Source organism: Schistocerca americana, chromosome 1 (genome assembly GCF_021461395.2).
Source record: "Schistocerca americana isolate TAMUIC-IGC-003095 chromosome 1, iqSchAmer2.1, whole genome shotgun sequence".
Lineage (NCBI taxonomy): Eukaryota > Metazoa > Arthropoda > Insecta > Orthoptera > Acrididae > Schistocerca > Schistocerca americana.
Window position 1 is genome coordinate 763,019,055 of NC_060119.1, and position 25,684 is coordinate 763,044,738.

The following is a 25,684-nucleotide window of genomic DNA, read 5'->3' on the forward strand; positions in this document are numbered from 1 at the left end:
ATTGCTTTGTATAGAACTTCACTATATCAATGAACTTCACTATATCAATGGTAGGCAGTGAAAACTTTATAACTCCATCTGTCTCTGAAAACTCATGTTTCTAGTAGCCAGAAATTCCATAATCAAAGAGAGATTTGAAAGTGCATGGGTTTCTCTAACCTGTATATAACTAGTCTTCTACCATATAGTTACACATGTAGCAATTTTATGTATCATTTTATATTATTTTTTAAGAAGCCGTTTTTCCTATACAAATGCTTGCTTAACAAAATGGAGTTACGAGGTTTTCATTTCGTACCATTGAAGTGTAAGCTGTGAAAGAAATGAAACAAACATACAAAACGCTGGTGAAACTTCAGTGCTATGATACTGCTGTTATATCTGCAAGTGTGGAAGACTGAAAAGAATTGGTGAATGGATTGTACAGGTTAATTGACATCGACTTTCAAGAGAGACTGTCTGCAGAGTATTAGATAGGTTAGTAACAACTTGTTGAACAGAAACAAAAAAGAAAAAGAAAGAAAAAATGTTCTAACAGATAGTAAGACCAGACATGGTCAAAACAACGTGGGCTGAAACTTAATTTGGATTAGACTAGCACAATTCCTCAGTAAAAGTAGTAGTTTCTGAAACTGCATCCGAAGCATATTGTTGTATGGAAGGAACATGAGTTGTAGACAGTCGCAGTAAAGAACAGAAGAAGGGGAAAATAAAGATCAGAGTATGCAGCTTTGATTATTGGGGCTTTCACTATCTCTGTAGAGATAAGATTGCCATAAGTAACAGAATGTGGAGGTTGCTATCCTCCTTTCAATACATTTATGTCTTACAAATACTGACATTGGAAGAGACCATGACAGAAATGATCAGCAGAATTTGAGATAGTGTTGGAAAAGGACAACTCCGTATGATACATATTTTACCTAACAACAATAAGTTGGTATGAGAATGTGACTGTGGAGAAGGCAGAAGATCGATGTATGTTGCAGAAAATGTACACTTAGGTATGAAGTCATACAGGGATTACAAATGCATGTCAAGAAGCTTTTGAATTCACATGAATAGATTTGAATGTTCTATGTGGGAACTTTTCTTGAGTTGCTATGGATCTTCCTCGGGAAGGAAGGAAAATTAGAGTTTCTTATGCCATCAGTGATGAGGCCATTAGAGACAGATCGCATTCTTGGGCAGGGCAAGGATAGAAAAGGAGAATGGGGGATGTTCTTTTCAAAGGACTGGCCCAGTAGAGAATCCATTGTAAACGTAAGTCAGAGTGACTGGATGAGGATTTCAATGCCGCTTCTTCCAAATGCAAGTCCTGTGCGCCGATCAAGCCATTTATTTTATTTTACTGTCGTTTTATATGATTCTGTGCGAGCCAAGGCTACATACAGGGAGGTGGTACGAACTTATCCTCGACAATTTGATTCGTATTGACAGGCTGTGTAGGCCATGACTAGGGCTTCAACATACGTAAGTAGCAAGACGCAACTCTCAATCGTTTTCGAGAGAATCGGGTTTGAACATTTTACGCATGCTCACATACTTTGTACGGTTATAGTAACCAAGGATTCCGCGACCAAGCGTGTAAACGCTTATTTTGATAAGCGCGAGGTCTGTATTTCATTCCTACTAATTGTAAGAACAGGTATGCGCTGTACGCCGCGAAATTATATGCTGACCAATCACCACTTACGAATGTAGCCCATGTTTGTTTTGCAATGCACATTGAGAAAACCATGCACATTAAAAGATCGGCGTTCGTTACAGGTGTAGTACGTCGCAGGAATTATTGGTTCCTGTGTTTCTGTCATCACCCTGTTTCGTGCTGCGCTCCATAAGTTACACCTTACACTTGACACACACGTAGATAAAATAATGTAAGTAACTATACTGATTCCATTGAAACTTCTTGTGTATCCATTTTATTCCAATACTATTACGAAATTTTTACTACATTTTTGGGGATAAAGATTATGGCAATAATAAATGAAACATTTGATAATAACAGTTTTCTCAGACATGTAATTACTTGGGGAGAAAAAAAGAAATGCAGACGGGATATTCGATCTTTGTACCCCTCGCTCTTGAAACTAACCGCTTAACACGCTCTGCTGCGGACTTCTCGAGTACTAGCGACCACACACAATGTATAAATTCGCGTAAAATTTTCAAACCCAGTTTTCTCGAAAGCGGCTGAGAGTTGCGTCTTCCTTTTCACTTATGTTGAAGTCGTAGTCGTGCCGTACACATCCTGTCAATACGAATCGAATCGGTGTGGGGAAGTTGGTACGGTCCCTGTGTTATTCGTGGAATGAGTCGGAACTTAGTTTACAGAATGCTGATTAGAAAATTTAAAACCAAAGAATTAGTAAAGCATGAGAAAACAATTAGAGTACAGTATACAAATAAATAACACATACAGGAACAAAGTCTGAATTACTGCGAGGAATTGATATACAGAAGTCGAGTGTGTCACTAGGAAGCCTTTCACATTGTATTTGAATACTTTTTTGCTAGAAGCCTGTTGAAAATAAAATCTGCGGAATAGTGTACAGCTATAATTAAAATTGCTTAGATCGACGACTTACGTAATTAATTTGAGGTTTGCCACTGCACGTTCGCTGTGTTCAGAAAAATCTGGTGTGTAGTTGGAATAAGCTGTTCTTAATGGGTCATATATAGATGTGAATCTGTCAGGCTGAATCTGTATTTATTCTTGATTATGCTCATAGATGAAAACGTAACTTCACAAATATATGTCGAGCCGAAACAAGAATAAGTTTCCAAAGCAACACTGACAATCATGGGACTTTTATTGCTGTCCATCAGAGTCCAGAAAAATTCCTGATGATCTCTCATATCCTACCTCCCTCCAAGTTCAGTAATGACAACTGAAACAAATGGGTTACTGATAAACATAATCAGTTGCTAAACAGGTCACGAAATTCTGTAAGTAATATTTCAAGATGCTTGGCAAGCGATAGATAGTCGTATTCGCCGATATCTGCGGTTTCCACAGTTTTTTTACCTTTATCATCCATAATACTAGTTTCATCTGAAAAGCATTTGCTGTACTTACGGCTGAAATGTAGCGATTTTCCCTTGCAATTGGAGATGTAGCTACTTAATTTTAATATCTGTCAAGAAACCTAAATCAAGAAACCATGGTATGTCGTTAAGTTCTTGACAATGTTGCCCAGATTATTTCAGAAAATCTCATATCTCACCAAGAAGATTGCACAATCGTTCCATAGTTTTCCCCATAATAAGCCATCTTACGTTAGCATGAAGAATTATGTCACCATTCTCATAATATGATACATTCAGAAGATTTGGTGCCGTGTAGAATATGGTTCAAATGGCTCTGAGCACTATGGGAGTTAACTTCTGAGGTCATCAGTCCCCTAGAACTTAGAACTACTTAAACCTAACTAACCTAAGGACAACACACACGTCCATGTCCGAGGCAGGATTCGAACCTGCGGTCGCGCGGTTCCAGACTGTAGCGCCTAGAACCGCTCGGCCAGTCCGGCCGGCCTGTAGAATATGCTCAGGTGTAATTTTCTATACGAGTTTCAAGTTTCGTGACGTAGTCAAACTTCAGAATCTTGGCACATATAGCTTCCTGGGTGACAATACAGTGATAAAGAAATTTTGAAAATGAATCATCGACAGCACAGAGAGCCAGAAACCCACTGAGTGAGGGGACGCAGTGGTTAACACACTGGACTTGCATTCGGGAGGACGACGCGACGGTTCAAACCCGCATCCGGCCATCCTGATTTAGGTTTTCGGTGATTTCCCTAAATCACTCCAGGTCGGGATGGTTCCTTTGGAAGGGCGCGGCCGAGTTTCTTCCCCATCCTTTCCTAATCCGATGGGACCGATGACCTCGCTGTTTGGCCCCCTCCCCCAAACAAACCAACCAACCAACCTCACAGCAAGAAACCCATGATTCTTTCCGTCGTTGAAGGTGGTTGTTATCACAACAAAACGTTTAAAGTGCGGGAAGTCGCTACGTTTCACAAACATCAGGAAAGCGTTAAATATGTCTTGTCCCCTAATACGTTCATGAGGTGGCAACACTTTAATAAACTACTCTTTGACCGTAAAATCTCTAAAGACCATTCTAATAAATGAACACAACTCTCCAACATGAGAAATATCAGTGCTTTCATCAAACTGAAGCGAAAAATACACACCATAGCATGTTCTGATATAATTGAGGCTCAGAATCTTCAGAAATCTCTTCAACACGTCTAGCAACAGTTAGGTGAGACAATTGAAGTCCTTTGAAAGACTAAGTGCAGATTTATTTTCGTGACCATCGAACAGAGATTCCGAGGCACTGTTCATTGATTGCTTCTTTAACTACTTCCCCGTCATTGGAAGGTTTTATCCCTTTTCGCTAAAACACAGCAGACTTGTTAAGAGCCCATTATCATGTTACTGTTTTGCTGACTGGCTTTGTAAACCCACTTTGCTATATTGGTAATTAAGATTTTATGTCTCAACTTTTACGTGTTCGTAATTCAGAATTAACAGGAAATTCACTGTCTAATTTTTTTGTGCTTTGTCGAAAACTAACGTTCTCCATTACTTTTCTTGGGAACAGACACACTACTGTTTCACAATAAACACACGGGGTTTTCCTCTGAATTCGACAACACTGCAGTGTTGACAACACATTTTCGACCAAGTCCCTACATGACACGTGATATGTCTGTACATTCACATTTTAAGTCTCTACAGACGCAAAAAATTCTAGGCTGGCGAGGAAAAAAAATTAATGATATATTGGGTAGTAACGTTTCCTCTTTATGAAAAAATTTTGTACACTGAACAGTCGCTTTTTTGAAACAAAATATTCACATTGTTACTGGGGAAGCGTGTTGCTCTTAGTGTTTGGACAATTTTAGAATCGACGAAAATGTCTTTTTATGAAGTCACCTTTATGATCTATTGTTGACAAAGATAGTGAATGCTCAGCAGCCAATCTGAATTTGAGAAGCTTTGATGTCCTCTTCGAGCTTAGGACGCTAGACTTTTGTGTGAATCGCGATTTGCGTTTTTCGGAAGTTCACTTCTTTCCTTTCAGCACACAAAGTAATGTCATACACTCTGCAACTAGCACGACAACTGTCCTTAGGATCTGCTAGCAACCCCCCCAGTTCAGATCCTGGGTACGCCCTTGCCTGTGAAGAAGGGAAATGCATGACACGCAGTCTGGCGACTTACTTTTCCTCGCGCTTCTACCGTTTATCCCCCCCTCCTCCAACCCGTTACGTCTCCAAAAAGTAATTTATTCATTAATACGTCTGTAATGCACTTAGGTATGGTCCACATATTAAATGTGTGTTCTTCATTTAGCGGCAAACATTAATTTTATTCCATTAAAACACTTATTTAAAATAAGTTCCGATTTTTCTATATCCTACAACGTGGAGACTATTAGTCCAAGAGTAAAAATCAGCCAGACCTTTTTAGTAGGAAACTTAACGTAATTTAACTTTAAACTGCGAAAGGTTTTCCATAGAAGCCGCGGGTTTCAGGATATCCAAGAAAACTTAAAATGTGAGCTTCAAGCTCCCCATCCCCCTCACCCACACCCCAACACTCAGACTCACCAGCCAGCATGTTTAGTATGTTGGCCCATTATCTACAGAGAGTTTCAGCAAAATCGTAAGGTTCTGTATTCGATTCTGCTTGGACTACTAATGTTCTGGATACATTGATGGATGTAGAAAAAGAACTCCAGTATTACGTAAGAGCTGTGTGATGGACAAGGATGCGATCCCAGAACCATGCCTTTTTTGGGAAGTTCTTTTACTGAGCTATCCAGGGACGAGTCATGACCAGCGCTCACAGCTTCACTCTCTTTGAAATTTGCTAGTTCAGCAAGGTGTGCGGCAAAATGTTCCTGAAGCTCAGAAAGTAGGAGACAGGTTCTGTTGTCAGTAAATCTGTGAGTTGTAACTCAGTGAGAGCTTAGAACACGGAAAACAAGCTTGCAAGTTAGAGTCCCAGTCCAATACACAGTTTTAATTGACCAGGAAGATCCAAATTGGACTCACTCTTCTTCAGACTGAAAGATTGGTTCAGTTTCGACATTATTATTGATTGAGATGACTAACACAATAACATTTCCATGTAGCGGCATATGAGAGAGATCAGAAAATGTTTAGTCATATGATTAAATTTTGATGTGAATGGTCCCTAGTTGGCAATCATCGGTCTCTAGGGAAGACTGCCCCCCAACAAATATTTCAGAACTGTGGCTGTGCTGATTTTGTGGGCTTAACACATGCAGCTTCTCAAGAGTTTAAACTTTGGATGTCTCCAGCAATTACTGTACTTGTTGCTGTTGATTTTCATGATGTCCAATAACAGTGTGACGAACTATTGTTTCGCACAGTATTTCAATAATTTCTGTACTGTAAAGTAACGACTAATGCTTTTGTTATCAGATAATGATGTTATTGAACAACAGTGGCTGTTATGTGATACAGAATGTTAATTGTGGCTGGTTGATGCTGCACTCTGTCAACATTAAGGAATAATTAGTTTGACTGTAAAATGTAGTGTGTACGATATTTGCTTGTTAGTCATTGTAACAATAGTGAAACTGTTGTTGGGTTGTGAAAACAGTTTGTTGATGGGCAGTTTTAAAACTATTGTTAAAAGCTTTCTAATATATGGGTATACTGTCCAAAGAGCTGTAAGTATACTTTCATGAAAATTTATATTATTTTGCACCATTGTTCACTGCCACATAAATGTATTAATTCAGTGCCATATAAATGTTTTAGTTGATAAAATAATACATCCTATTAGTGGAATTATTGTCTTAAATGTTATACCTTCTAACATAAAAAAATAAAATGAACTGCATTGGCACTTTTAATTTGCATCCACCCTCTTTCTTTTCTTTTCAGTTGAAGCACGAAACTTATTCAAAGAATACGTAAATGACCTTGCCACTATGCGCAATGAGGATGTAAGTAGTTGCCCAACGTTTAACATTTCTATAAATATATATTGTACAACATTGGTATACATACATGGTATTACTGAGTCACAAAATTGATATCTGACAAAAAAAAACCAGACTGACAGTGGGACCTGACAGTATAGTAATAAATAAATGAAACAACATTCTTGCAACTCCAAAGTAATCCAACAAAGAGATACATAAACAAGAAAAATGATCAGTTATAGCTATGGGTCAGGTGGCAAAAGCAGCATTTTTGCAAGAGAGGAATGTAATATAATTTTATTAAATTTTGGCTTGTAGAGAAAATGCTTTATAGTCTACTAATCTTCACACTTCAGTTGTAAGGCATAGCTTACTATCCAAGTAAATTGTTATATGAACAAACTATGTAAATTTTGGAAACATCTGGTGTTACCTGCTATAAACTCAATACTTAAATTTTCCATGTGATCCACGTATCATTTTAAACTAAACTGTAAATTTTATGTATTTCTTTAAAATATAGACCTTGTGATGAATTTCTTTGTTTCATTCACACTCAGTTGTCAGAAAAGCACTATAGTCTCATGGAAAGTGATCAGTTTTTTGTAAGGTCCAGTCTCAGCTATTTTAACACTCAGTACATATGATGAAAGTTCTCGCTTATCACGTGGAACATGAAGCAAGAAACATCTGAAGAAAGTAAAGTAAAGTAAAGAGAAGCCAGCACATACAGCTCTGGCTTTCATATTTCTTAAAATTGGTATCTTTGTAGTCAGTGATGCAGATTTACTGGTGAGTAATTGATTGTGATTGGTCAAATATTTGAGCCGTGCAAAAGCAAGACCCCTTATAAAGTACACCAGGGGTTTTTATCCAAATTTTTATAGCCAAAAATAGTGTCTAACATTGACAAATAGGATATCAATTGACCAGTGTGAGGTCTAATTTTGCAAAATACTATTTAATTGCTTGAATTTAATTATTAATTAAGAAAAATCTATTTATTGGCTGAAAATGTTTATTTCAGTATTATTTTTACGTTTTGGTGAATGAAGTTTGTGGAGAGAGCTTGATCTCATACCTAGACCGTGGTCAACGGTAAGTTGAAAGCTCATGTTTTGTTTGGAAGTTTGTGTGATTCTGTAAGAAGCTATCATACTACTCCTGGAGAGTGATTTAATATCTTCCATCAGTCGTATGTGGGAACAGTGAGTTTTGTGTGACCTCACATATTCTACATTGTAACTGGCTGATAGATGAAAATCTAGTAGATGCATAGTTGCTTTGTGTATTTGTTAAGCTGAAGTATCATATTTGGTTGTTTCAGTAATCATACTTAGTAACAAAAATGTATGGTTTAATATGATGATACAGAGTGCTGAAGATCAGTAAAAAAAATCATTTTAGGTATGATTTGTTGCAAAAACGTTTTGGGACATGTGACTCCACTGACTAAAACTGTTATCAAAAAGAAGTGTGTTGGAATTAGGATATTTTTGTCTGTAGAGCCATAGTTCTTTGTGTGGGAAATGAACTGGCATTTGAAGATTATATGTGAACCTTGGCTGTGAGAAAAGAGTCAAAATTCAGTTTCAGCCATGAGTAACTGGCAGTTACCAATATTTGTGAACTGCTGGCCTCAGATTTACTAGATTTTTGTTTGGGAAGGGAGACACTACCAAAAAATCACGGAGTTGGCATTATTTTTCACTTGGTTTTCGCTATTTTCATGTCTCTACTCTTTCCACATGTTTCAGGCTGTCAGTTTGCATGTTTACATCCCAAGACACAATATCTGCCTTGGAAACTTGTGGAAGCCAAAGTGTATGGACTTATTTTGTGAATCTGCAACATCTAATGTGCCATCCATTTCACCTCCTTGATTACAATTGAAGCAAGTAATCTCTCTAGACAATTGCGAAGAACTTTACAAAAGTCACTTCTCAGTTACCACCCTTCGTGAAATATCACTTGTTGGCCTTTGAAAGTCACTATAGCTTTCTAGATCTTGTCTGAGGTACTTTCTAACTATTGATAGCAGAATTTACCTTGAACATATGACCATCATCAACATCTTTTCATCATCCACTGCTGGATATTGGTCTTTGCCAGACTTACGTCTTTATCATTTTGCAGCAAAGTTTGTCCTGTTTGTTCCTTTATGTTGTCAGTTCATTAACCATGAAGATGTCTTATAGACTACTCTTATCATGTGGAAGCCAACTCAAAATCTTCTTAGTCCATTTCCATCATTTCGTCACAGTATGTGCCCCACTCTTCTCTAATTCTGTTTCATAACAGCATTCAACTCCTATCTTTTCTCTTACTGTTTGTTTGTTTGTTTCTCTGTGCCTTCTGCGTCATGCTCAACGTGCATCTTTCCACTGGCTGTTGAAAAATGCTCAAGTTCTGAACAGGCTGCAAAATTATGTTTGTGTTTCAATTTTGTAAGTATTGGCTTTATACACTTTCATGTCAGTATAACTTTCACAAAAAAATTAGCTAGTGATGGCATCTGGTGACACCAGTTCCCTGTCACTCGAACTCTGTAAGTATGCAGGAGTGGCAACCCATGAAAGAAGTGCTGCATAAGTTGTTCTTGCAATCTTGAGACTGGGAACTGACATGGAGTAGCTGAGCCCTCCACACTAAACTGTCCTGTGCAAATTTCTTCTTGTCTACTTTACTACTGCAGTCTACATCCATTTTAACAGGCTTACTGTTGTCAATCCTTGATCTCCCTCTACAATTTTACTCTGACCCCCCCCCCCCCTCCCCCTCCAATACCAAATGACATTTCCTTGAAGTCCCAGGATGTGTCCTATCAACTGATTCCTTCTTGTAGTCAAAACTAAACTAAACTCCACCCAAACAGGCCACGAAGGCCCAACGGTACCGACAGGCAATTGTATCATCCTCAGACCACAGGTGTCACCGGATATGGATAAGGAGTAGCACATGGCTGGCACACTGCCTTCCTGTCCATATGGCAGTTTATGAGAGAGACCAGAGCTCAATGAAGTAGCTCATCAGTTTGCTGTGTGCCCCCTGCTTGCCAACAGCGCTCAGCAGACCAGATGGTCTCCCATCCAAGTGTTAGCCCAGCCCGACAGCACTTAACTTTGGTGATCTGGCTGAAAATGTTGTTACCATTGCAATAAAGCTGTTGGCTTCTTGTAGTCAAGTTGTAACAGAAATTTCTTTCCTCTACATTTCGATTCAGTACCACCTCATTATCAATCTCTCCTTCTAAAAGCTTTTGTTGTCTTATTGTCTGAATTGTTCATCATCCACAGTCTACTTCCTCACATGGCTAAACTCCAGACAAATACCTTCAGAAAAGACTTCGTAACATATAAGTTTCTGTTGGATGTCAACAATGTTTTTTTTGTTCGGAAATTCTTTTCGTGCTGATTTTAGCCTGCATTTTATATTCTCTCTGCTTAGGTTGTCAGCATTTATTTTTCTGGCCAAATAGCAGAACTCATCTAATAATTGTAATGTCTCATTTCTTAATCTAATTTCCTCAGTATTGTGTTATTTAATTCAACTACATTGCATTACCCTTGTTGTACTTTCCTTGATATTCATCTTATAATATCTTTTCAAGAGACTGGCCATTCTATTCATTTCTCCTTCCAAGTTCTTTGCTATCTCTGGCAGTATTACAGTATCGTAGCCAAAACACAGTCATCCTATTCTTTTCCCATGAAATTTAATTCTCTTCCTGATTGTCACTTTTGTATCCACTTGCTCAGTGGACATATTGAATAATATTGGGGTTAGGCTACAACCCCACCTTTCATTTACTGCTGCCCTTCCACGTCTTTCGCCTCCTTTGACAGCAGTCTGGTTTTTGTATAAATTGCAGATAACCTTTGACTCCATAATTTTATCTGTATTCCTTTTTAGATTTTCAAAGCGTAAATATTCACGTTAAAACCAGACCAGTGAAGAAGACCCCTTGGAATGCAGAGAGGCTTATCTCGCTTTCAGGGGGAGAAGTACCTGATCCTGAAGAAGAAACACCGTATCCCCGGAGCGGTGAGTCCTGGGGGCTACGCCTCTCCCTCGCCATCTCCGTCGCCTTCTCCGTCCGTGGAGTCGATGGTGAGCAGTCCCGGCGGCTTGCAGTACGTGTCCAGCGAGTCCCTGGTCTCGCCGTCTCGCCAGCCGCCGCCGTACCGGCCTCCGCCGACGCTGGGCGCCAGCCCCCAGCCGCCGTCTCCACAATACCGCGAACCGCCCCCTCCGGCTGCTCCGCCGCAGTTACAGGGTGGCGGCGAACCCGCTGCACCCGAGCCCACGCCCCCGGTGCCCCCGCGCCGGAAGAGCAGCGACAGGATCAGAACCGAGAACAAGGAGAACATCGACGTCACCAAGCGCCCAAAGGCTGCGGGAGCTGAACCAGCTGGCAAGGAGGTGAGTCTTCCTCCTATTTTGCGCTCTCATCCAATGTAGTGGGACCTGAAACCACATTTCATTGTGTTCACTGTCACCGGAATACTCCAAGTAACCAGAATAACCACTAGTACCTTGCACGGCGTTTGAGAAGCAAACCAGCATAAGGCGTGATATATGGATCATTCTCAAGGGAAGGAAATCATAAGCATATGATCTGTCACAATGTGTTCTGAGGTACAGCTGTTTGAGACTGCCACCAATGGGAACGGTGCAGATGCTAGTGAGTCAACAAATCGTTGTTTTACTTTCCCATTGAGGTAATTTTTCTTTATATACTACTGGACATTAAGATTGCTACACCAAGAAGAAATGCAGATGATAAACGGGTGTTCATTGGACAAATATATTATACTAGAACTGACATGTGATTACATTTTCACGCAATTTGGGTGCATAGATCCTGAGAAATCAGTACCCAGAACAACCACCTCTGGCCGTAATAACGGCCTTGCTACGCCTGGGCATTGAGTCAAACAGAGCTAGGATGGCTTGTACAGGTACACCTGCCCATGCAGCTTCAACACGATACCACAGTTCATCAAGAGTAGTGACTGGCGTATTGTGACGAGTCAGTTGCTCGGCCACCATTGACCAGACGTTTTCGATTGGCGAGAGATCCGGAGAAAGTGCTGGCCAGGGCGGCAGTCGAACATTTTCTGTATCCAGAAAGGCCCGTACAGGATGTGCAACATGCGGTCGTGCATTATCCTGCTGAAATGAAGGGTTTCGCAGGGATCGAATGAAGGGTAGAGCCACGGGCCGTAACACATCTGAAATGTGACGTCCACTGTTCACAGTGCCGTCAATGCGAACAAGAGGTGACCGAGACGTGTAACCAATGGCACCCCATACCATCACGCCGGGTGATACGCCAGTATAGCGATGACGATTACGCGCTTCCAATGTGCGTTCACCGCGATGTCGCCAAACACAGATGCAGCCATCATGATGCTGTAAACAGAACCTGGATTCATCCCAAAAAATGACGTTTTGCCATTCGTGCACCCAGGTTCGTTGTTGGGTACACCATCGCAGGCGCTCCTGTCTGTGATGCAGCGTCAAGGGTAACCGTAGCCACGGTCTCCGAGCTGATAGTCCATGCTGCTGCATACGTCGTCGAACTGTTCGTGCAGATGGTTGTTGTCTTGTAAAGGTCCACATCTGTTGACTCAGGCATCGAGACGTGGCTGCACGATCCGTTACAGCCATGCGGATAAGATGCCTGTCATCTAGACTGCTAGTGACACGAGGCCGTTGGGATCCGGCATGGCGTTCCGTATTACCCTTCTGAACCCACCGAGTCCATATTCTGCTAACAGTCATTGGATCTCGACCAACGCGAGCAGCAATGTGGCGATACGATAAACCGCAATCGCGATAGGCTGCAATCCGACCTTTATCAAAATTGGAAACGTGATGGTCCGCATTTCTCCTCCTTACACGAGGCATCACCACAACGTTTCACCAGGCAACGCCGGTCAACTGCCGTTTTTGTATGAGAAATCGGTTGGAAACTTTCGTCATGTCAGCACGTTGTAGGTGTCGCCACCGTTGCCAACCTCGTGTGAATGCTCTGAAAAGCTAATCATTTGCATGTCACAGCATCTTTTTCCTGTCGGTTAAATTCCACGTCTGTAGCACTTCATCTTCGTGGTGTAGCAATTTTAATGGCCAGCAGTGTAACTAACTACGAGGGCTGTTCGGGAAGTAAGATCCGACCGGTCGCGAAATGGAAACCGCTGTGAAAATAAAGAAATTTTTATTTGCGATAGTTAGCCATATACTTTTCAGCTACTTCTCTACGTCAAGTTTTTGTATGTCCATCCTTTTGACTGAGGTCTTGGGGACCACAGTCGTTCAGCATTGTAAAAAAATGAAACGCCTACAGCCGTCCTTATGACCTTATTTATGGTGTAGCTAATATTTTCTGCGCTTCAGTGCCCCACGTTTAGGCCTTGCTGAAGAGGTTGTCACGATCCACTACACGCTGCATCAGTGGCCAACATAACTGGTTTACACAGACTTTCTTTAACTGTGATGTAGGCATTCCAACCATCAACTGCCAACTTGATGGTTGGATTGCTGACAGCAAAGTTACAGGTAGTCTGTGCAAACTAGTTATGTTGGCCACTGATACAGCGTATGGTGAATCGTGACAACCTTTTCAGCATCAACTAAGGCATGAAGATGGCGCACTCAAGCGCCGAAAGTAGTAGCTACAGGATAAATAAGATCATAAGGACGGCTGTAGGCGTTTCATTTTCTTACAACTTCTTAGTCTCTGCACATTCCTCATGTTATAGAGCACAGAACTTCAGCTAACCGTAGCCTTCGTGTTGGGTAGGAATCGGCGACGTTGGCACAGGACCAAAGTCATACGTTCTTTTACCACTAGGTTTCTCAGCTCTTGGATTGCGTGAAGACAGCTGGACTCGCGAAAAAATATGCTTGACTTGAAGTTCTGTGCTCTATATCATGAGGAATGTGCAGAGACTTAGTCCTTTCGAGAGTGCATCAGATTTGGTCGTTAAATGAACATCTTCCATTTACTCTGGCAAAAGAATCACATTAACTGATAACGACTCTGAAAGTTACCGTCCTCAGCAATATGGAGACTGTCGCCACCCTTGTGTGAAGTGCGCATTCAAATGATCAACGTGGCAAACGGTGAGTTTCAAACAGCTGCATGTCGGAAACCATTGAGGGAAGAGCTAACCTCTTTTGTGATATTTCCGTTGAGTACTCGCCATACTGTCAAACCATAACTTCCTCCTAAAACACCACGTACGTTTGGCGAAGGCGTAAACATACGTATCAGACACAGAACTTATATGTTATGTAACAAGGTCAGTGTTTTCATCGTCAACTAATAGGAAAAATTGTTATAGCTTGTGGTTCTAGGACTGTACGTCCTTCTTTTTCATATAAAGAAACGATTAATCAAAACGGTTATTAAACAAAATCACAGTGCGTTATTTGAGGGCATTACTACAGATTAAGCATGCTTTAAATAAACAAATGAAAATTTTTACCACTTAATTTGGTACATACAATGTTTCGGATATTTATTGAAAATGTTGCTGCTTTGCCTAATGTATTTTGCACGGAAAAAATTTGAAATCCTACCTGCGATGAAAAAAGTCCGGATTTGGAAGCCGATATATCCACGTCTTGATGCAATTAAAATTTATTTTGCGACGAGAAGGTAGAAGACGTACAGCTTTTGGCTAGAAAGACTCCAGGTAGATGAGTATCAAAATTTGATGTAATATCCTTGCGTCCGTTCCACGTGAAGCCGTGATGTTCGAAATTCGTAAGCTTCATTGAATGTGATAGTCAGGGGATACTCTTTTATTAATGGAAGTAATTTGTTAACCATACAGTTTGGCGAACTGTGTTTCAGTGTCAGCGTATGGTTTCTTTTAACTCGAAGTGCTCGCAGTTCTGAACTGGAAGTATTCTACGACAGAGATATTTTCTGAAATATAAGCATTACATATGACATATGTGAATGAGTACTGCCTCGTTTATTTGAAAGTTCGGTATCGCTAACTGATGAAACAGATAAGAGGAGAGCGAAATAAGCGTAATCGAGGTGCCGTTTGCATACTAGTCGTAATGTATAATGGGTGTCCCTTGTAAGAATCGTGAGGCGCATTTTCTCTGGTGTTTCGGCAGATATCTGCAATTTCGTTTTTGCATTGTGTAGCTGCAGTCAGTCCAAACAAATAGTTGTCGCGTCTTTCATAAGACGCCCATTGTCGACGGAAAGCATCTGTTTGTATCCAGCTACCACCAAATTCTTTTTTAAAGCGGTTTTACGTGACCATCGATATATATTATAACGGGAACAGTAAAACACAAAATGTAATCGGTAGTCACCAGTAGCGAATGAGCAGCTGTGCTGCACGACAATAGCAATAGCAGTCAGCGCGGGCCAGGACGGTGCTGTCGCTGCTGGGGTACTGGTTATTCAACGTGTTTTCCTGTCCTTGTTAATACATGTCGATGGAATGAATATCGCACTAGATTAATTTGGGACCGCTTTATCGAATGGACACGTAAAATTCCGCTTTAAAAAAAAATTTTTTTTGTTGTAGCTTGACACAAATCAATACTTGCCGTAGTCACAGGACGTCACATGAAAGACGCGATGAGCAGTAGGGTTGACTAGAGCTTTCTTTCTTTCTTTTGCTACCGCCTTTATCTCACATTGTGCGCAGGGTTGGCAGGGTTAAGTACGGAATTGGCATGGTTAATTTTAAGGGGTGGCCGGATGTCCTTCCTGCCGCCACCCCATAACCCCCCCCCCCCCCCCCCCTGGGACGGAATTAGTGTACCCCAGCTGTCTGCGTCTAGTGTAAATCGTGAAAGAGTGTGGATGTGTTTCAAATGTCTGCGAGTTGTGTAACTGAGGTGGTACGTGGGGACCAGCCCGGTATTCACCTAGGAGGACGTGGAAAACCGCCTAAAAACCACATCCAGGCTGGCCGGCACACCTGCCGTCGTCGTTAATCCGCCGGGCGGATTCGTTTCGGGGCCGGCGCGCCTACCCGAGCCCAGGAAGCAGCGCGTTAGCGCTCTCGGCTACTCTGGGGGGTTAGGGTTGACTACAGCTACACAATGGAAATACGAAATTGCAGATATCTGTCAAAACACCAGACAAAACGGGCCTGATGACGCTTAGGAGTGATCTTCTGTACATACCACGAAGTTTCATTTGCTGGTATCCAGTGACACGATCTGTTGAAAGAGGAATATGGTAAATTCCATGCAGTTGTCGTACCAAGATTATTTCTTTGTGTGGCAGTTGAAACCAACGATTTGGGACAAAATTCGTTTTTCTCCTTTTTGAGGCGGTTATCTATTCATAAGGTTACTTGATAAATTGGGACTGCAGTTGCTTAAACGATTTAGGCTTACTATAGCTTCTTGTATCCGCACGTATAATTGGGAGTTAACTGTCTTGTTAGGTTTTGCCATCAGAGAGAATTACGTGGAGAATGTGTGGACAGTAGGTATTTACTACAGAATATTTTGTCCGAAGTCTCGGTTGACCGAAAACGTGTTTGTGCTTCTTATAACACTGAGGAATGCTGAATGTGAATCCTGTGTGTTCTTATACAAATAAAATTTGCCTAATAATCGCATGATACAAATAACTTTGGCTTCGTTGGCTAATCTGCGTTTAATGCATTGCTGGTTTTCTTCCTTTCTTTAACGATGTAATAGGTCTCGTCGCATGCTGTGAGGATTACCTGTGCGCCGATGTCCAAGTTGGTGACTGCTGTCTTACATATGCAGTTGTTTTTGATTATGCTTTCGTTTTCAACAACTCGTTCTGAAATGTATATTTTGTCTCTGTCAAGATATTGACTTTCTTGAGAAGTGGCAAGATTGACTGTCAGTGCAGTCAGAAACGGCCATTTGGTTGTTTTCCTCTCATTCGATCCCTGCTGCATGCCGCCGTGCGTGCCCAAAAGCAAGTAGTTTACAGACGTGTGTGGTTGTTGGACTAGGACGCTGGCGATCCTCCGGAACAGCTGAGCGTGAAGGAGCGCACTCAGGTTTTCAACAGGCTGGCCACCGAGGTGGACCTGCACAGGGCGCAGGCGCAGCCGGCCAAGAAGAAGCCCGAGCGGGTAAGTGGCGGGCTAAAGAGCGCCGGTGGCGGTGGCACGTCTTCCGTCTGCCTGCTTCTCATCTCACGCTGCCTTGCCTGCCTTCCTTCCCCTGTTAGCCGACCGAGCAGTCACGTGACCGTCTCGGCCTAGTCGCTGTCGCTTGTCTTGTGCTGCATTCTCTTCTCTAAAACGACTAACGGCTCTGTCTGCCGTGCGGACGTGAGCCAGTTAACGTATTAACGGCATCCATTACGTAAATTATAATACAGTCTAAAATATCTACAATATCAGTTTTTGTTCGAGCTTCGAGAAATCAGAGATAATCCAGAGGTTTCCGAACAGACATTCTTCTCAAACATCATTCGCAAGGGGAACAGGGAAGGGGGGATTCAGATAGTGGTACCAGAAGTACTCTCCGCCACACACCGTCAGATGGCGTGCGGAGTATTGCTGTAGATGTAAATTTTACTTACGAGGTTGTCAGTGTTTTTCGTTTGATTTGTGTAAACATCCCAGGCTGTAGTCGAAATGTGAAAAGATCTGTTTCAGTAGTTACTTGCGAAATTGTGACTCCATAACAACTATGCTCGAATCAAAGGAATACCGATTTAGCGTGATTATAGCGTAACAGCTGCAGCCAGAAAAATATCACGCAAAGATAGTAAGTTCCAAAATAATGTAGTCAGACGTTCTACACCCTTTTTTGTTTTAAATATGGTGGATACTCCGCACCAGCTGCTCACGTATGTCTTCATATTTAGTTGATGTTTCTCACATATACTTAGGGTTTTGCGAAAAAATGCTAAGTCATTTGTGTACCGGACAAATTGACAGTAATTTTTTACCAGTGGTGTCCAACCGTCCGCTCAACAGAAGGCCTCAGTTTTGCCGTTATCGTTCTTCTTTTAAGCTTAATTTTGTTACCTAAATCAAGTAAGTTGCTAAAGATCACTGAAACGAATTGCAAATTTAGTATATACAGTCCAGTGCCATTCTTAGAGGGTAAATGTTCCAAATCGCGTTCTGAGCGGCAAAAATGACGATGAATAAAAGTCTTTCGTGAAAACCTTTCTCATTCTCATGATACATCATTTGTTTTATCGCAGAACATACAGGAAAATCTGGTAGCACCAGTTCCTTAAATTTGCAACTATACACATAATAATGTTTTCGTAATAATTATAACGTGCTAGAGGAATTACGGGGCTTGATCAAATTGGTTATTCTCGCGGCGGCAAGAACTCTGAGGAAAAACAGGGAAAGTGGTGACTAAAAGCAGAATATCCTGCTTAAGTTTTCGGCAACTTTTGCGCTGTTATTATTAACTGTAAATTAACCCCATTACAAAAGAGAGAAAAATAAGGCATTGCAGTCATAATACAGCAGCTCAATGAGGACAGAGAAAACTATTATAGTACGATCACTTTTAAAAATAAACCGAAGGATGTATATCTGCTGGTCTTTGCGACGTATGTATCGTCACTTCACCTATTGTTAATGATCAGGTAGTCACGTATGCGACACGTCAGTTTAAGAAACAGAAGAACTGTGAAAAAATGTGTGTAGACTAACAGGTACATAGTCGGTTCGAAAAATAAGTTTAAAAATGATATTTTATACCTCGTGTTCTTGCGTTAGCTATTGAATTACGTGTATCTTGTACAGTCATATTACTGTATGTGAAGTTTCGAAATTTACGTTGGCTCTAACGAAAACTAGTTTTGTGGACTATAGACGTATTATTATTTACACTATGATTTCTCTCAGTCTCAACTGTCTACGTACAACGACTTTCAGCTCTTTTCTCTAACTTTTATCGTCTTGTTGAAAATAATTAGAATGATTGTCATTTCTTCTGATCTGTCCATTTCACTCAGTGCTGTCTGCTTCATTTTATGGCTTCCCTGCAACAATAAATATGTACCACTAATTTCATACTTTTATACTATGTAAAAAGTTGTAGTGCCTGTTTCTTACTGGTGTCGGTATGACTTCTTCCTGCTTGTTAGCCACTAGCAGTTTCTGCTTTTATGCTGTCCTGTGTTTTGAAAGCTTCGTTCGTCATAATGTTTACTGGATCGTTCTGTCTTCTTCGTTCTGAATTAGCGATTGTGGTCTGTATTTGTAAGTAGGACGAAAATGGTGGTGGACTTGAGACAACACAGTGGAATGAGTCATTGTAAGAAATGCTACACTGACAACGATTTCTCGTAGCTGCGTTTCTTAACATCTTAATATGAACAATTGTTGCGTAATAATATAATAATCTGTTTTAAAAGTGGTATATCTGTGATACTGACGAGTGAAAATTGCTCGCTTTTTTGAAAATATAGTAGCAGAGATGTTGCTTAGAAGTAATAAAACTTACACTTTTTAGAAATAAGGTCGCATGGATTCGCATAATTCGTAGTATGGAACCGGAGGCAGTAACATTTTTTTGCGTGTATTTATTGAGCTGAAATAATTGAAAATGTTTCATTCTCTAGAATGTCTTATTGAAAATTTGCCCCGTAAGAGATTTATCTCGATGGAAAACGGTATGGTTAATACTCAATTTGTAAAATTTTTTTGCAGTGCAACGAAAGTTGCTGTCGTCGATTACAGCATGGTGTCCACGGATGTATTTCTTGGTTAAACTGTTGCCATTAAAATGTGAACCCCCTGTGATGCCGTGCACACCAATTACTCTCCATGTTACTGGTCGTTTATAGGCCCACGCTTCCCGTAACTAATTGGGGCACTCTTCCAAAATCCAGCCAGAAGTCACATCACTCAAGTTATGATTTCAACGTTTTTATCGCGCTGAAAAAAGTCTTGGTGATCATCGCTTCACTGCGGTTGATAAAAAGTTAATCTAAACGATTTTTCAGACAGATGTTCCATGGTTTCGTAAATCTCCATTATTCACCACAATAATAAAGGTACCTTGAGCAGAAACTTATTTGCCTGGATTGGAAAAGATTTCAAGTTACATCCAGCTACATAAAATATAAAAGAACTTGTCTGAGGAACTACGTTTTCTACACTCCTGGAAATTGAAATAAGAACACCGTGAATTCATTGTCCCAGGAAGGGGAAACTTTATTGACACATTCCTGGGGTCAGATACATCACATGATCACACTGACAGAACCACAGGCACATAGACACAGGCAACAGAGCATGCACAATGTCGGCACTAGTACAGTGTATATCCACCTTTCGCAGCAATGCAGGCTGCTATTCTCCCATGGAGACGATCGTAGAGATGCTGGATGTAGTCCCGTGGAACGGCTTGCCATGCCATTTCCACCTGGCGCCTCAGTTGGACCACCGTTCGTGCTGGACGTGCAGACCGCGTGAGACGACGCTTCATCCAGTCCCAAGCATGCTCAATGGGGGACAGATCCGGAGATCTTGCTGGCCAGGGTAGTTGACTTACACCTTCTAGAGCACGTTGTGTGGCACGGGATACATGCGGACGTGCATTGTCCTGTTGGAACAGCAAGTTCCCTTGCCGGTCTAGGAATGGTAGAACGATGGGTTCGATGACGGTTTGGATGTACCGTGCACTATTCAGTGTCCCCTCGACGATCACCAGTGGTGTACGGGCAGTGTAGGAGATCGCTCCCCACACCATGATGCCGGGTGTTGGCCCTGTGTGCCTCGGTCGTATGCAGTCCTGATTGTGGCGCTCACCTGCACGGCGCCAAACACGCATACGACCATCATTGGCACCAAGGCAGAAGCGACTCTCATCGGTGAAGACGACACGTCTCCATTCGTCCCTCCATTCACGCCTGTCGCGACACCACTGGAGGCGGGCTGCACGATGTTGGGGCGTGAGCGGAAGACGGCCTAACGGTGTGCGGGACCGTAGCCCAGCTTCATGGAGACGGTTGCGAATGGTCGTCGCCGATACCCCAGGAGCAACAGTGTCCCTAATTTGCTGGGAAGTGGCGGTGCGGTCCCCTACGGCACTGCGTAGGATCCTACGTCTTGGCGTGCATCCGTGCGTCGCTGCGGTCCGGTCCCAGGTCGACGGGCACGTGCACCTTCCGCCGACCACTGGCGACAACATCGATGTACTGTGGAGACCTCACGTCCCACGTGTTGAGCAATTCGGCGGTACGTCCACCCGGCCTCCCGCATGCCCACTATACGCCCTCGCTCAAAGTCCGTCAACTGCACATACGGTTCACGTCCACGCTGTCGCGGCATGCTACCAGTGTTAAAGACTGCGATGGAGGTCCGTATGCCACGGCAAACTGGCTGACACTGACGGCGGCGGTGCACAAATGCTGCGCAGCTAGCGCCATTCGACGGCCAACACCGCGGTTCCTGGTCTGTCCGCTGTGCCGTGCGTGTGATCATTGCTTGTACTGCCCTCTCGCAGTGTCAGGAGCAAGTATGGTGGGTCTGACACACCGGTGTCAATGTGTTCTTTTTTCCATTTCCAGGAGTGTATATCACTCACTTCTGTTTGTAAGAATTCTACCACGCACCGGAATCCAGAGTTATAACAATATGACGTAAGCGCAACAAAATGAAACTTTGTATGGAAACCAGCGTGGGTTCTAAAATCATTAACCATGCAAAGCCTAACCCTCGTACTCCGCGGATTATGTGTATTGAGATGACCTGTGTTCGTAAACTTTCTAAAATATTTTGGTACAGTAAAATTCCTTAGCGACGTTCCTTAAATGAGGTAAGTTTGTATGTGACATTCTAACCAGGTATTCAGCTCTCTGTCTGGTACGACGAGTACATTGCCCTTTGTGGAGAGTGGACTACAAATACAAAACTAATATCTGGTGTGCCACAGAAAAGTGTAATACTGCGATTTCTGTACAAATCATAGAATAATTTCTTAACGGACAGTGCTGCTCGTAAGATGAGTGTTGCGAAATGCGGAGGATCTATGATAATTTGTGCAGTAACTGGCAGCTGACACAGAACGCCGATAAAAGACAATGTTTAATTAAATTATTGGTGATAAACAACTGGAAACAATGGAAACCGTAAGATACTTGGGAGTAACCATCCGGAGCAACCCATGGTGGAATGACCACATAAAACTAATCGTGGGAAAAACGGGAGAATCTTGAGGAAATGGAATTCATCCTCGAATTAAATGGCTTCCCAAACACTTGTAAAAACGAGTCTGAAGTATTGTTCATCAGCCTCGGACCCTTACCTGGTTGGGTTAATAGAAGAGATCCAAAGAAGAGCGGCATGTTTCACTGTGGACTTGTGTGAACGAGAACTTTACAGAGATGCTCAACAAACTCTAGTGGCAGACCCAAAAAGATAGCCCTTGGGTGTCATAGAGAGTTTTACTGTTGAAATTCCGCGAGTGTACTTTCCAAGAAGACTGCCGGTATTACTTCATATGTCTCCGGAAATATCCACTGCAAGGAAATCCAAATCTGAGAAACGCAGAGGTTTATCGACAGCCGTTATGCACGCACGTCATTCGCGAATGGAACAGTGAAGATAGAAATGCTGCTAGAAGCGTCCAGTCGGCACAATTCCTGTTTATGTTGTGTAATAATGACTGAACAGGCAATGATGATGATAACCTCAAACTTATCGCTGGTGAAGCATTTATTTGTAATGAAGTACGTTAAAAAAAACAGCAAAAACAATAGCTGCACATATTCTGTCTATTCTTCATATGATTTCAAAGTGGCACGAAGATAGACAATATCAGTGAGTCACAGTTGGAATCGGTCAACTCATACAAATATGTGGGTAATAATTTATAGAGTCCTGAAGTAAAACTAATTCGTGTGTTCAGCCGTGGGTAAAGCAGGTGGCATACTTAGGATCATTGGTAGTATACCGGAAAAGTGCAATCTGCAAAGGAGGTAATTAACAAAATACTCGCTCCATTCATCCTATAACATTGCTTACGTTTTCAGTGTTGGGGGTCCGTACCTATTAGGACTTATAGGGAATATCGAACATGCACAAAGATGGGCAGCGCGAATTGTTACATGTTTGTTTGACGCTTGGGAGAATGTCACACAGATCGTAAAAACTTGAACTGAGAGACACTTGAAGGTAGACGCAAACTACCCTGCGAAAGCGTGCTTGCACTGTTTCAAGCGCCAGATATAAGTGACGAATTTAGAAATATACTACAGTGTACGTTTCGTTCCCGCAGAGACAATGAAGGCAAGACAGCGCACAAAGGCATTTAAGCAGTTACTCTTCCCCGCTTCCTACGTCAGTCGAAACGGAAGAAACCGTAACGTGCTGCAATGGGAAGTACCATCTGTCATGCACTGCGCAGTTATTTCCAGATTATAAATGTTGATGTAAAATCTCTTCACTCTCCCCAGCAGACGATTCGTCATGCGACTCTAGCTGGAATATATCACCAACGAACAGTGAGATCTTTAAGTTTCACATACCATTGATGAGAAGTTCCAGCATCAGTTTGTGAAGACTGGAATTGGGTGTCACTGTCAGGAACAATTCTTATGTGTTACAAGGAGTTAGTCTAAAAACAAGCCGTCGTGGAACGTAATGTCTGCAAATTGACGGTAAATTGCTATGCTGAACTTAGCTGCAAGCTGGAAATGTACTGTGCACCAGTATTAGATCCTGAGTTCTTCCCTTCTTGGGAGGTGCTTTTCCAAGAACCCATCTCAACACGTATGGACTCGGAGAAGCCAAGGCGTATATTGGTCATTTCAGTGTACTCAAATGTTGTAGGAGTGAGGTTCGAGGCCCTCCCTGCCGTCGTGATTCCGGCGAATGCTGGGTTAGTTCCTTAAATAAGCCTCTTGCAGAAAATTGGGATTTTGATAAAGATCGTTTGCGGAATGTTAGTGCATCTGCGGTGATAATTTCAAAGTATTCTAACTCGGTAACGGAAGAGGGGAAAACCGCCATACCGCGTATATAATGTAATCCAGTACCCTCTGACACCGCAATAGATGTCAGCGATTGCGTTATTTGATGTGTTTTGTGGTTTATGCTGTTACCTGAGCTTCTGTTTTTGTAAAGTAAGATATGATTACCTGTGTCAAATTGAGTCGTCTAGTCTTGCGTCTAGGTAGCCTACTTACAGTACGGCCATACGACTTTAGCGGACAGTTGATAACCGTTATTAATCTCGGTTCCTAGGACCGGTAGCATTTTTGCTGTCAATATTTCTGTTCGCAGGCGCACTCCAAGTGTCTTTCATTATCTCTACTTTTCCTGTGAAGTTTTCTGAAGTACTTATTCTCTAGGGCAGTCACTACTATAACTGTTCGTTTATATTTCTTGATTCTCCCGACATAGTCCTCCACCCCCCCCCCCCCCCCCCCCACACACACACACACACACACACACCCGTTAAGACATGTAAGTTGATTCCTGAAAGTTATGCCTCGTTCTCCTTCTGCGTGATAAGGAGCTCTTTTCTCTGCCATCCTTTCAGTGACATCTGGTGATAAAATCAACGCAGGATTTTCTTGGAACAAATATTGTGGCAAATGCGCCTCCTGGTTGCTCTCTAACTCGAAGGATTCATCACTCGTGACTCATCTTGTTTGATCTGATAACAGACTATAATCATCTAAAGTTTTCTCTAATAATATGGTGCCAAGGTTGTAATGTATAAAGCAACAATTTCATCACAGGATAGCTTTTTATTTGGTTTTACACTTGACGTCACCATTAACGATTCTCTATGAACTTCGTATATCTACTCCACAAAGTAATTACGCATTTCGATCGCCTGTAATCAGAGAGTAAAAAGTTAATGATTTAAATAGTGAATGTGCGTTGGAAAAAACATTATAGGCGAGGCAAGTATGATTACCCGTTGATTCAGTGGAGTTACTAGGTGGACAGCATCATTAACCACTACAATAAATTCTCTGGAAGTATTAACGGGCACTCATAAAACTACTTGTCGTAGGCGTGGCGTAGATAAGTGCTTCTTGGCTTTAGCTGTGACCATGCAATACGTTCTCAGAAAGGCATTTTTACGCCTTGGGCTTACACGAACGACGTTTCGTATGTGTGATCAAAAAGCAAATAAACATTTTTCAGAACAGAAAACTCATTTGTTTCTCAACACATCTTCCTATTTGAACCATCTAGCTTCATTCGTTTTTCATTACGTCTGCAGAATAGATTTTGTTAAACTCCGCAAAATGCTCAATTCCAGCAACTTATGAAATGAGACACGCATTCGCTTGCGGAGAGTTAGTCGTGTAGTGATACTGATACTGTTCCTATTGTTTGTATAGTCGGCAACAGCACACGTAAGCTATTTATTCTTGCTGCTATTCTGTAGGAAGGAATACTGCAAGCATGTTAACTCAACACGAGATTTAAAATGATCGAAATTTTAATTCTAGATAGGTATCGCCACGGCAGTGGAGAAGTAATCTATAAACTAAGGTAAAAAGATAGCCTCTCAATTATTTTTTGATTTGGTGACATGTGATGATCCTAATGACCGGAGAGGTGTGGTCGTTCAGTATGTCGTCCACAGTTACAACGTTATTGACTGGATGTGAAACACAGTTTCAAAAGGTGACGTATAATAGGAAGATGTAAATGTGTGCCGGCCGGAGTGGCCGAGCGGCTCTAGGCGCTACAGTCTGGAGCCGCGCGACCGCTACGGTCGAAG

General features: G+C 41.9%; 1 protein-coding gene across 7 annotated transcripts in view; it reads left to right on the top strand.

Moving 5' to 3' along the window:
* The window catches only part of LOC124611694 (ankyrin repeat domain-containing protein SOWAHA), a 607,140-nt gene that overhangs the window by 11,455 nt on the left and 570,001 nt on the right, over positions 1 to 25,684 (top strand). For 6 of the 7 annotated variants that reach the window (XR_006979504.1, XR_006979503.1, XR_006979505.1 and 3 more), the window contains exons 2-4: positions 6,939 to 7,000; positions 10,976 to 11,401; positions 16,963 to 17,085. Coding sequence is in view for 4 of the 7 variants with exons in the window: in XM_047140266.1 (XP_046996222.1) it covers positions 6,939 to 7,000; positions 10,976 to 11,401; positions 16,963 to 17,085 (611 nt within the window). In the remaining 3 variants the exon portion in view is untranslated. The remainder of the gene's footprint in view (positions 1 to 6,938; positions 7,001 to 10,975; positions 11,402 to 16,962; positions 17,086 to 25,684) is intronic. The other variant, XM_047140267.1, reaches the window with a different exon arrangement.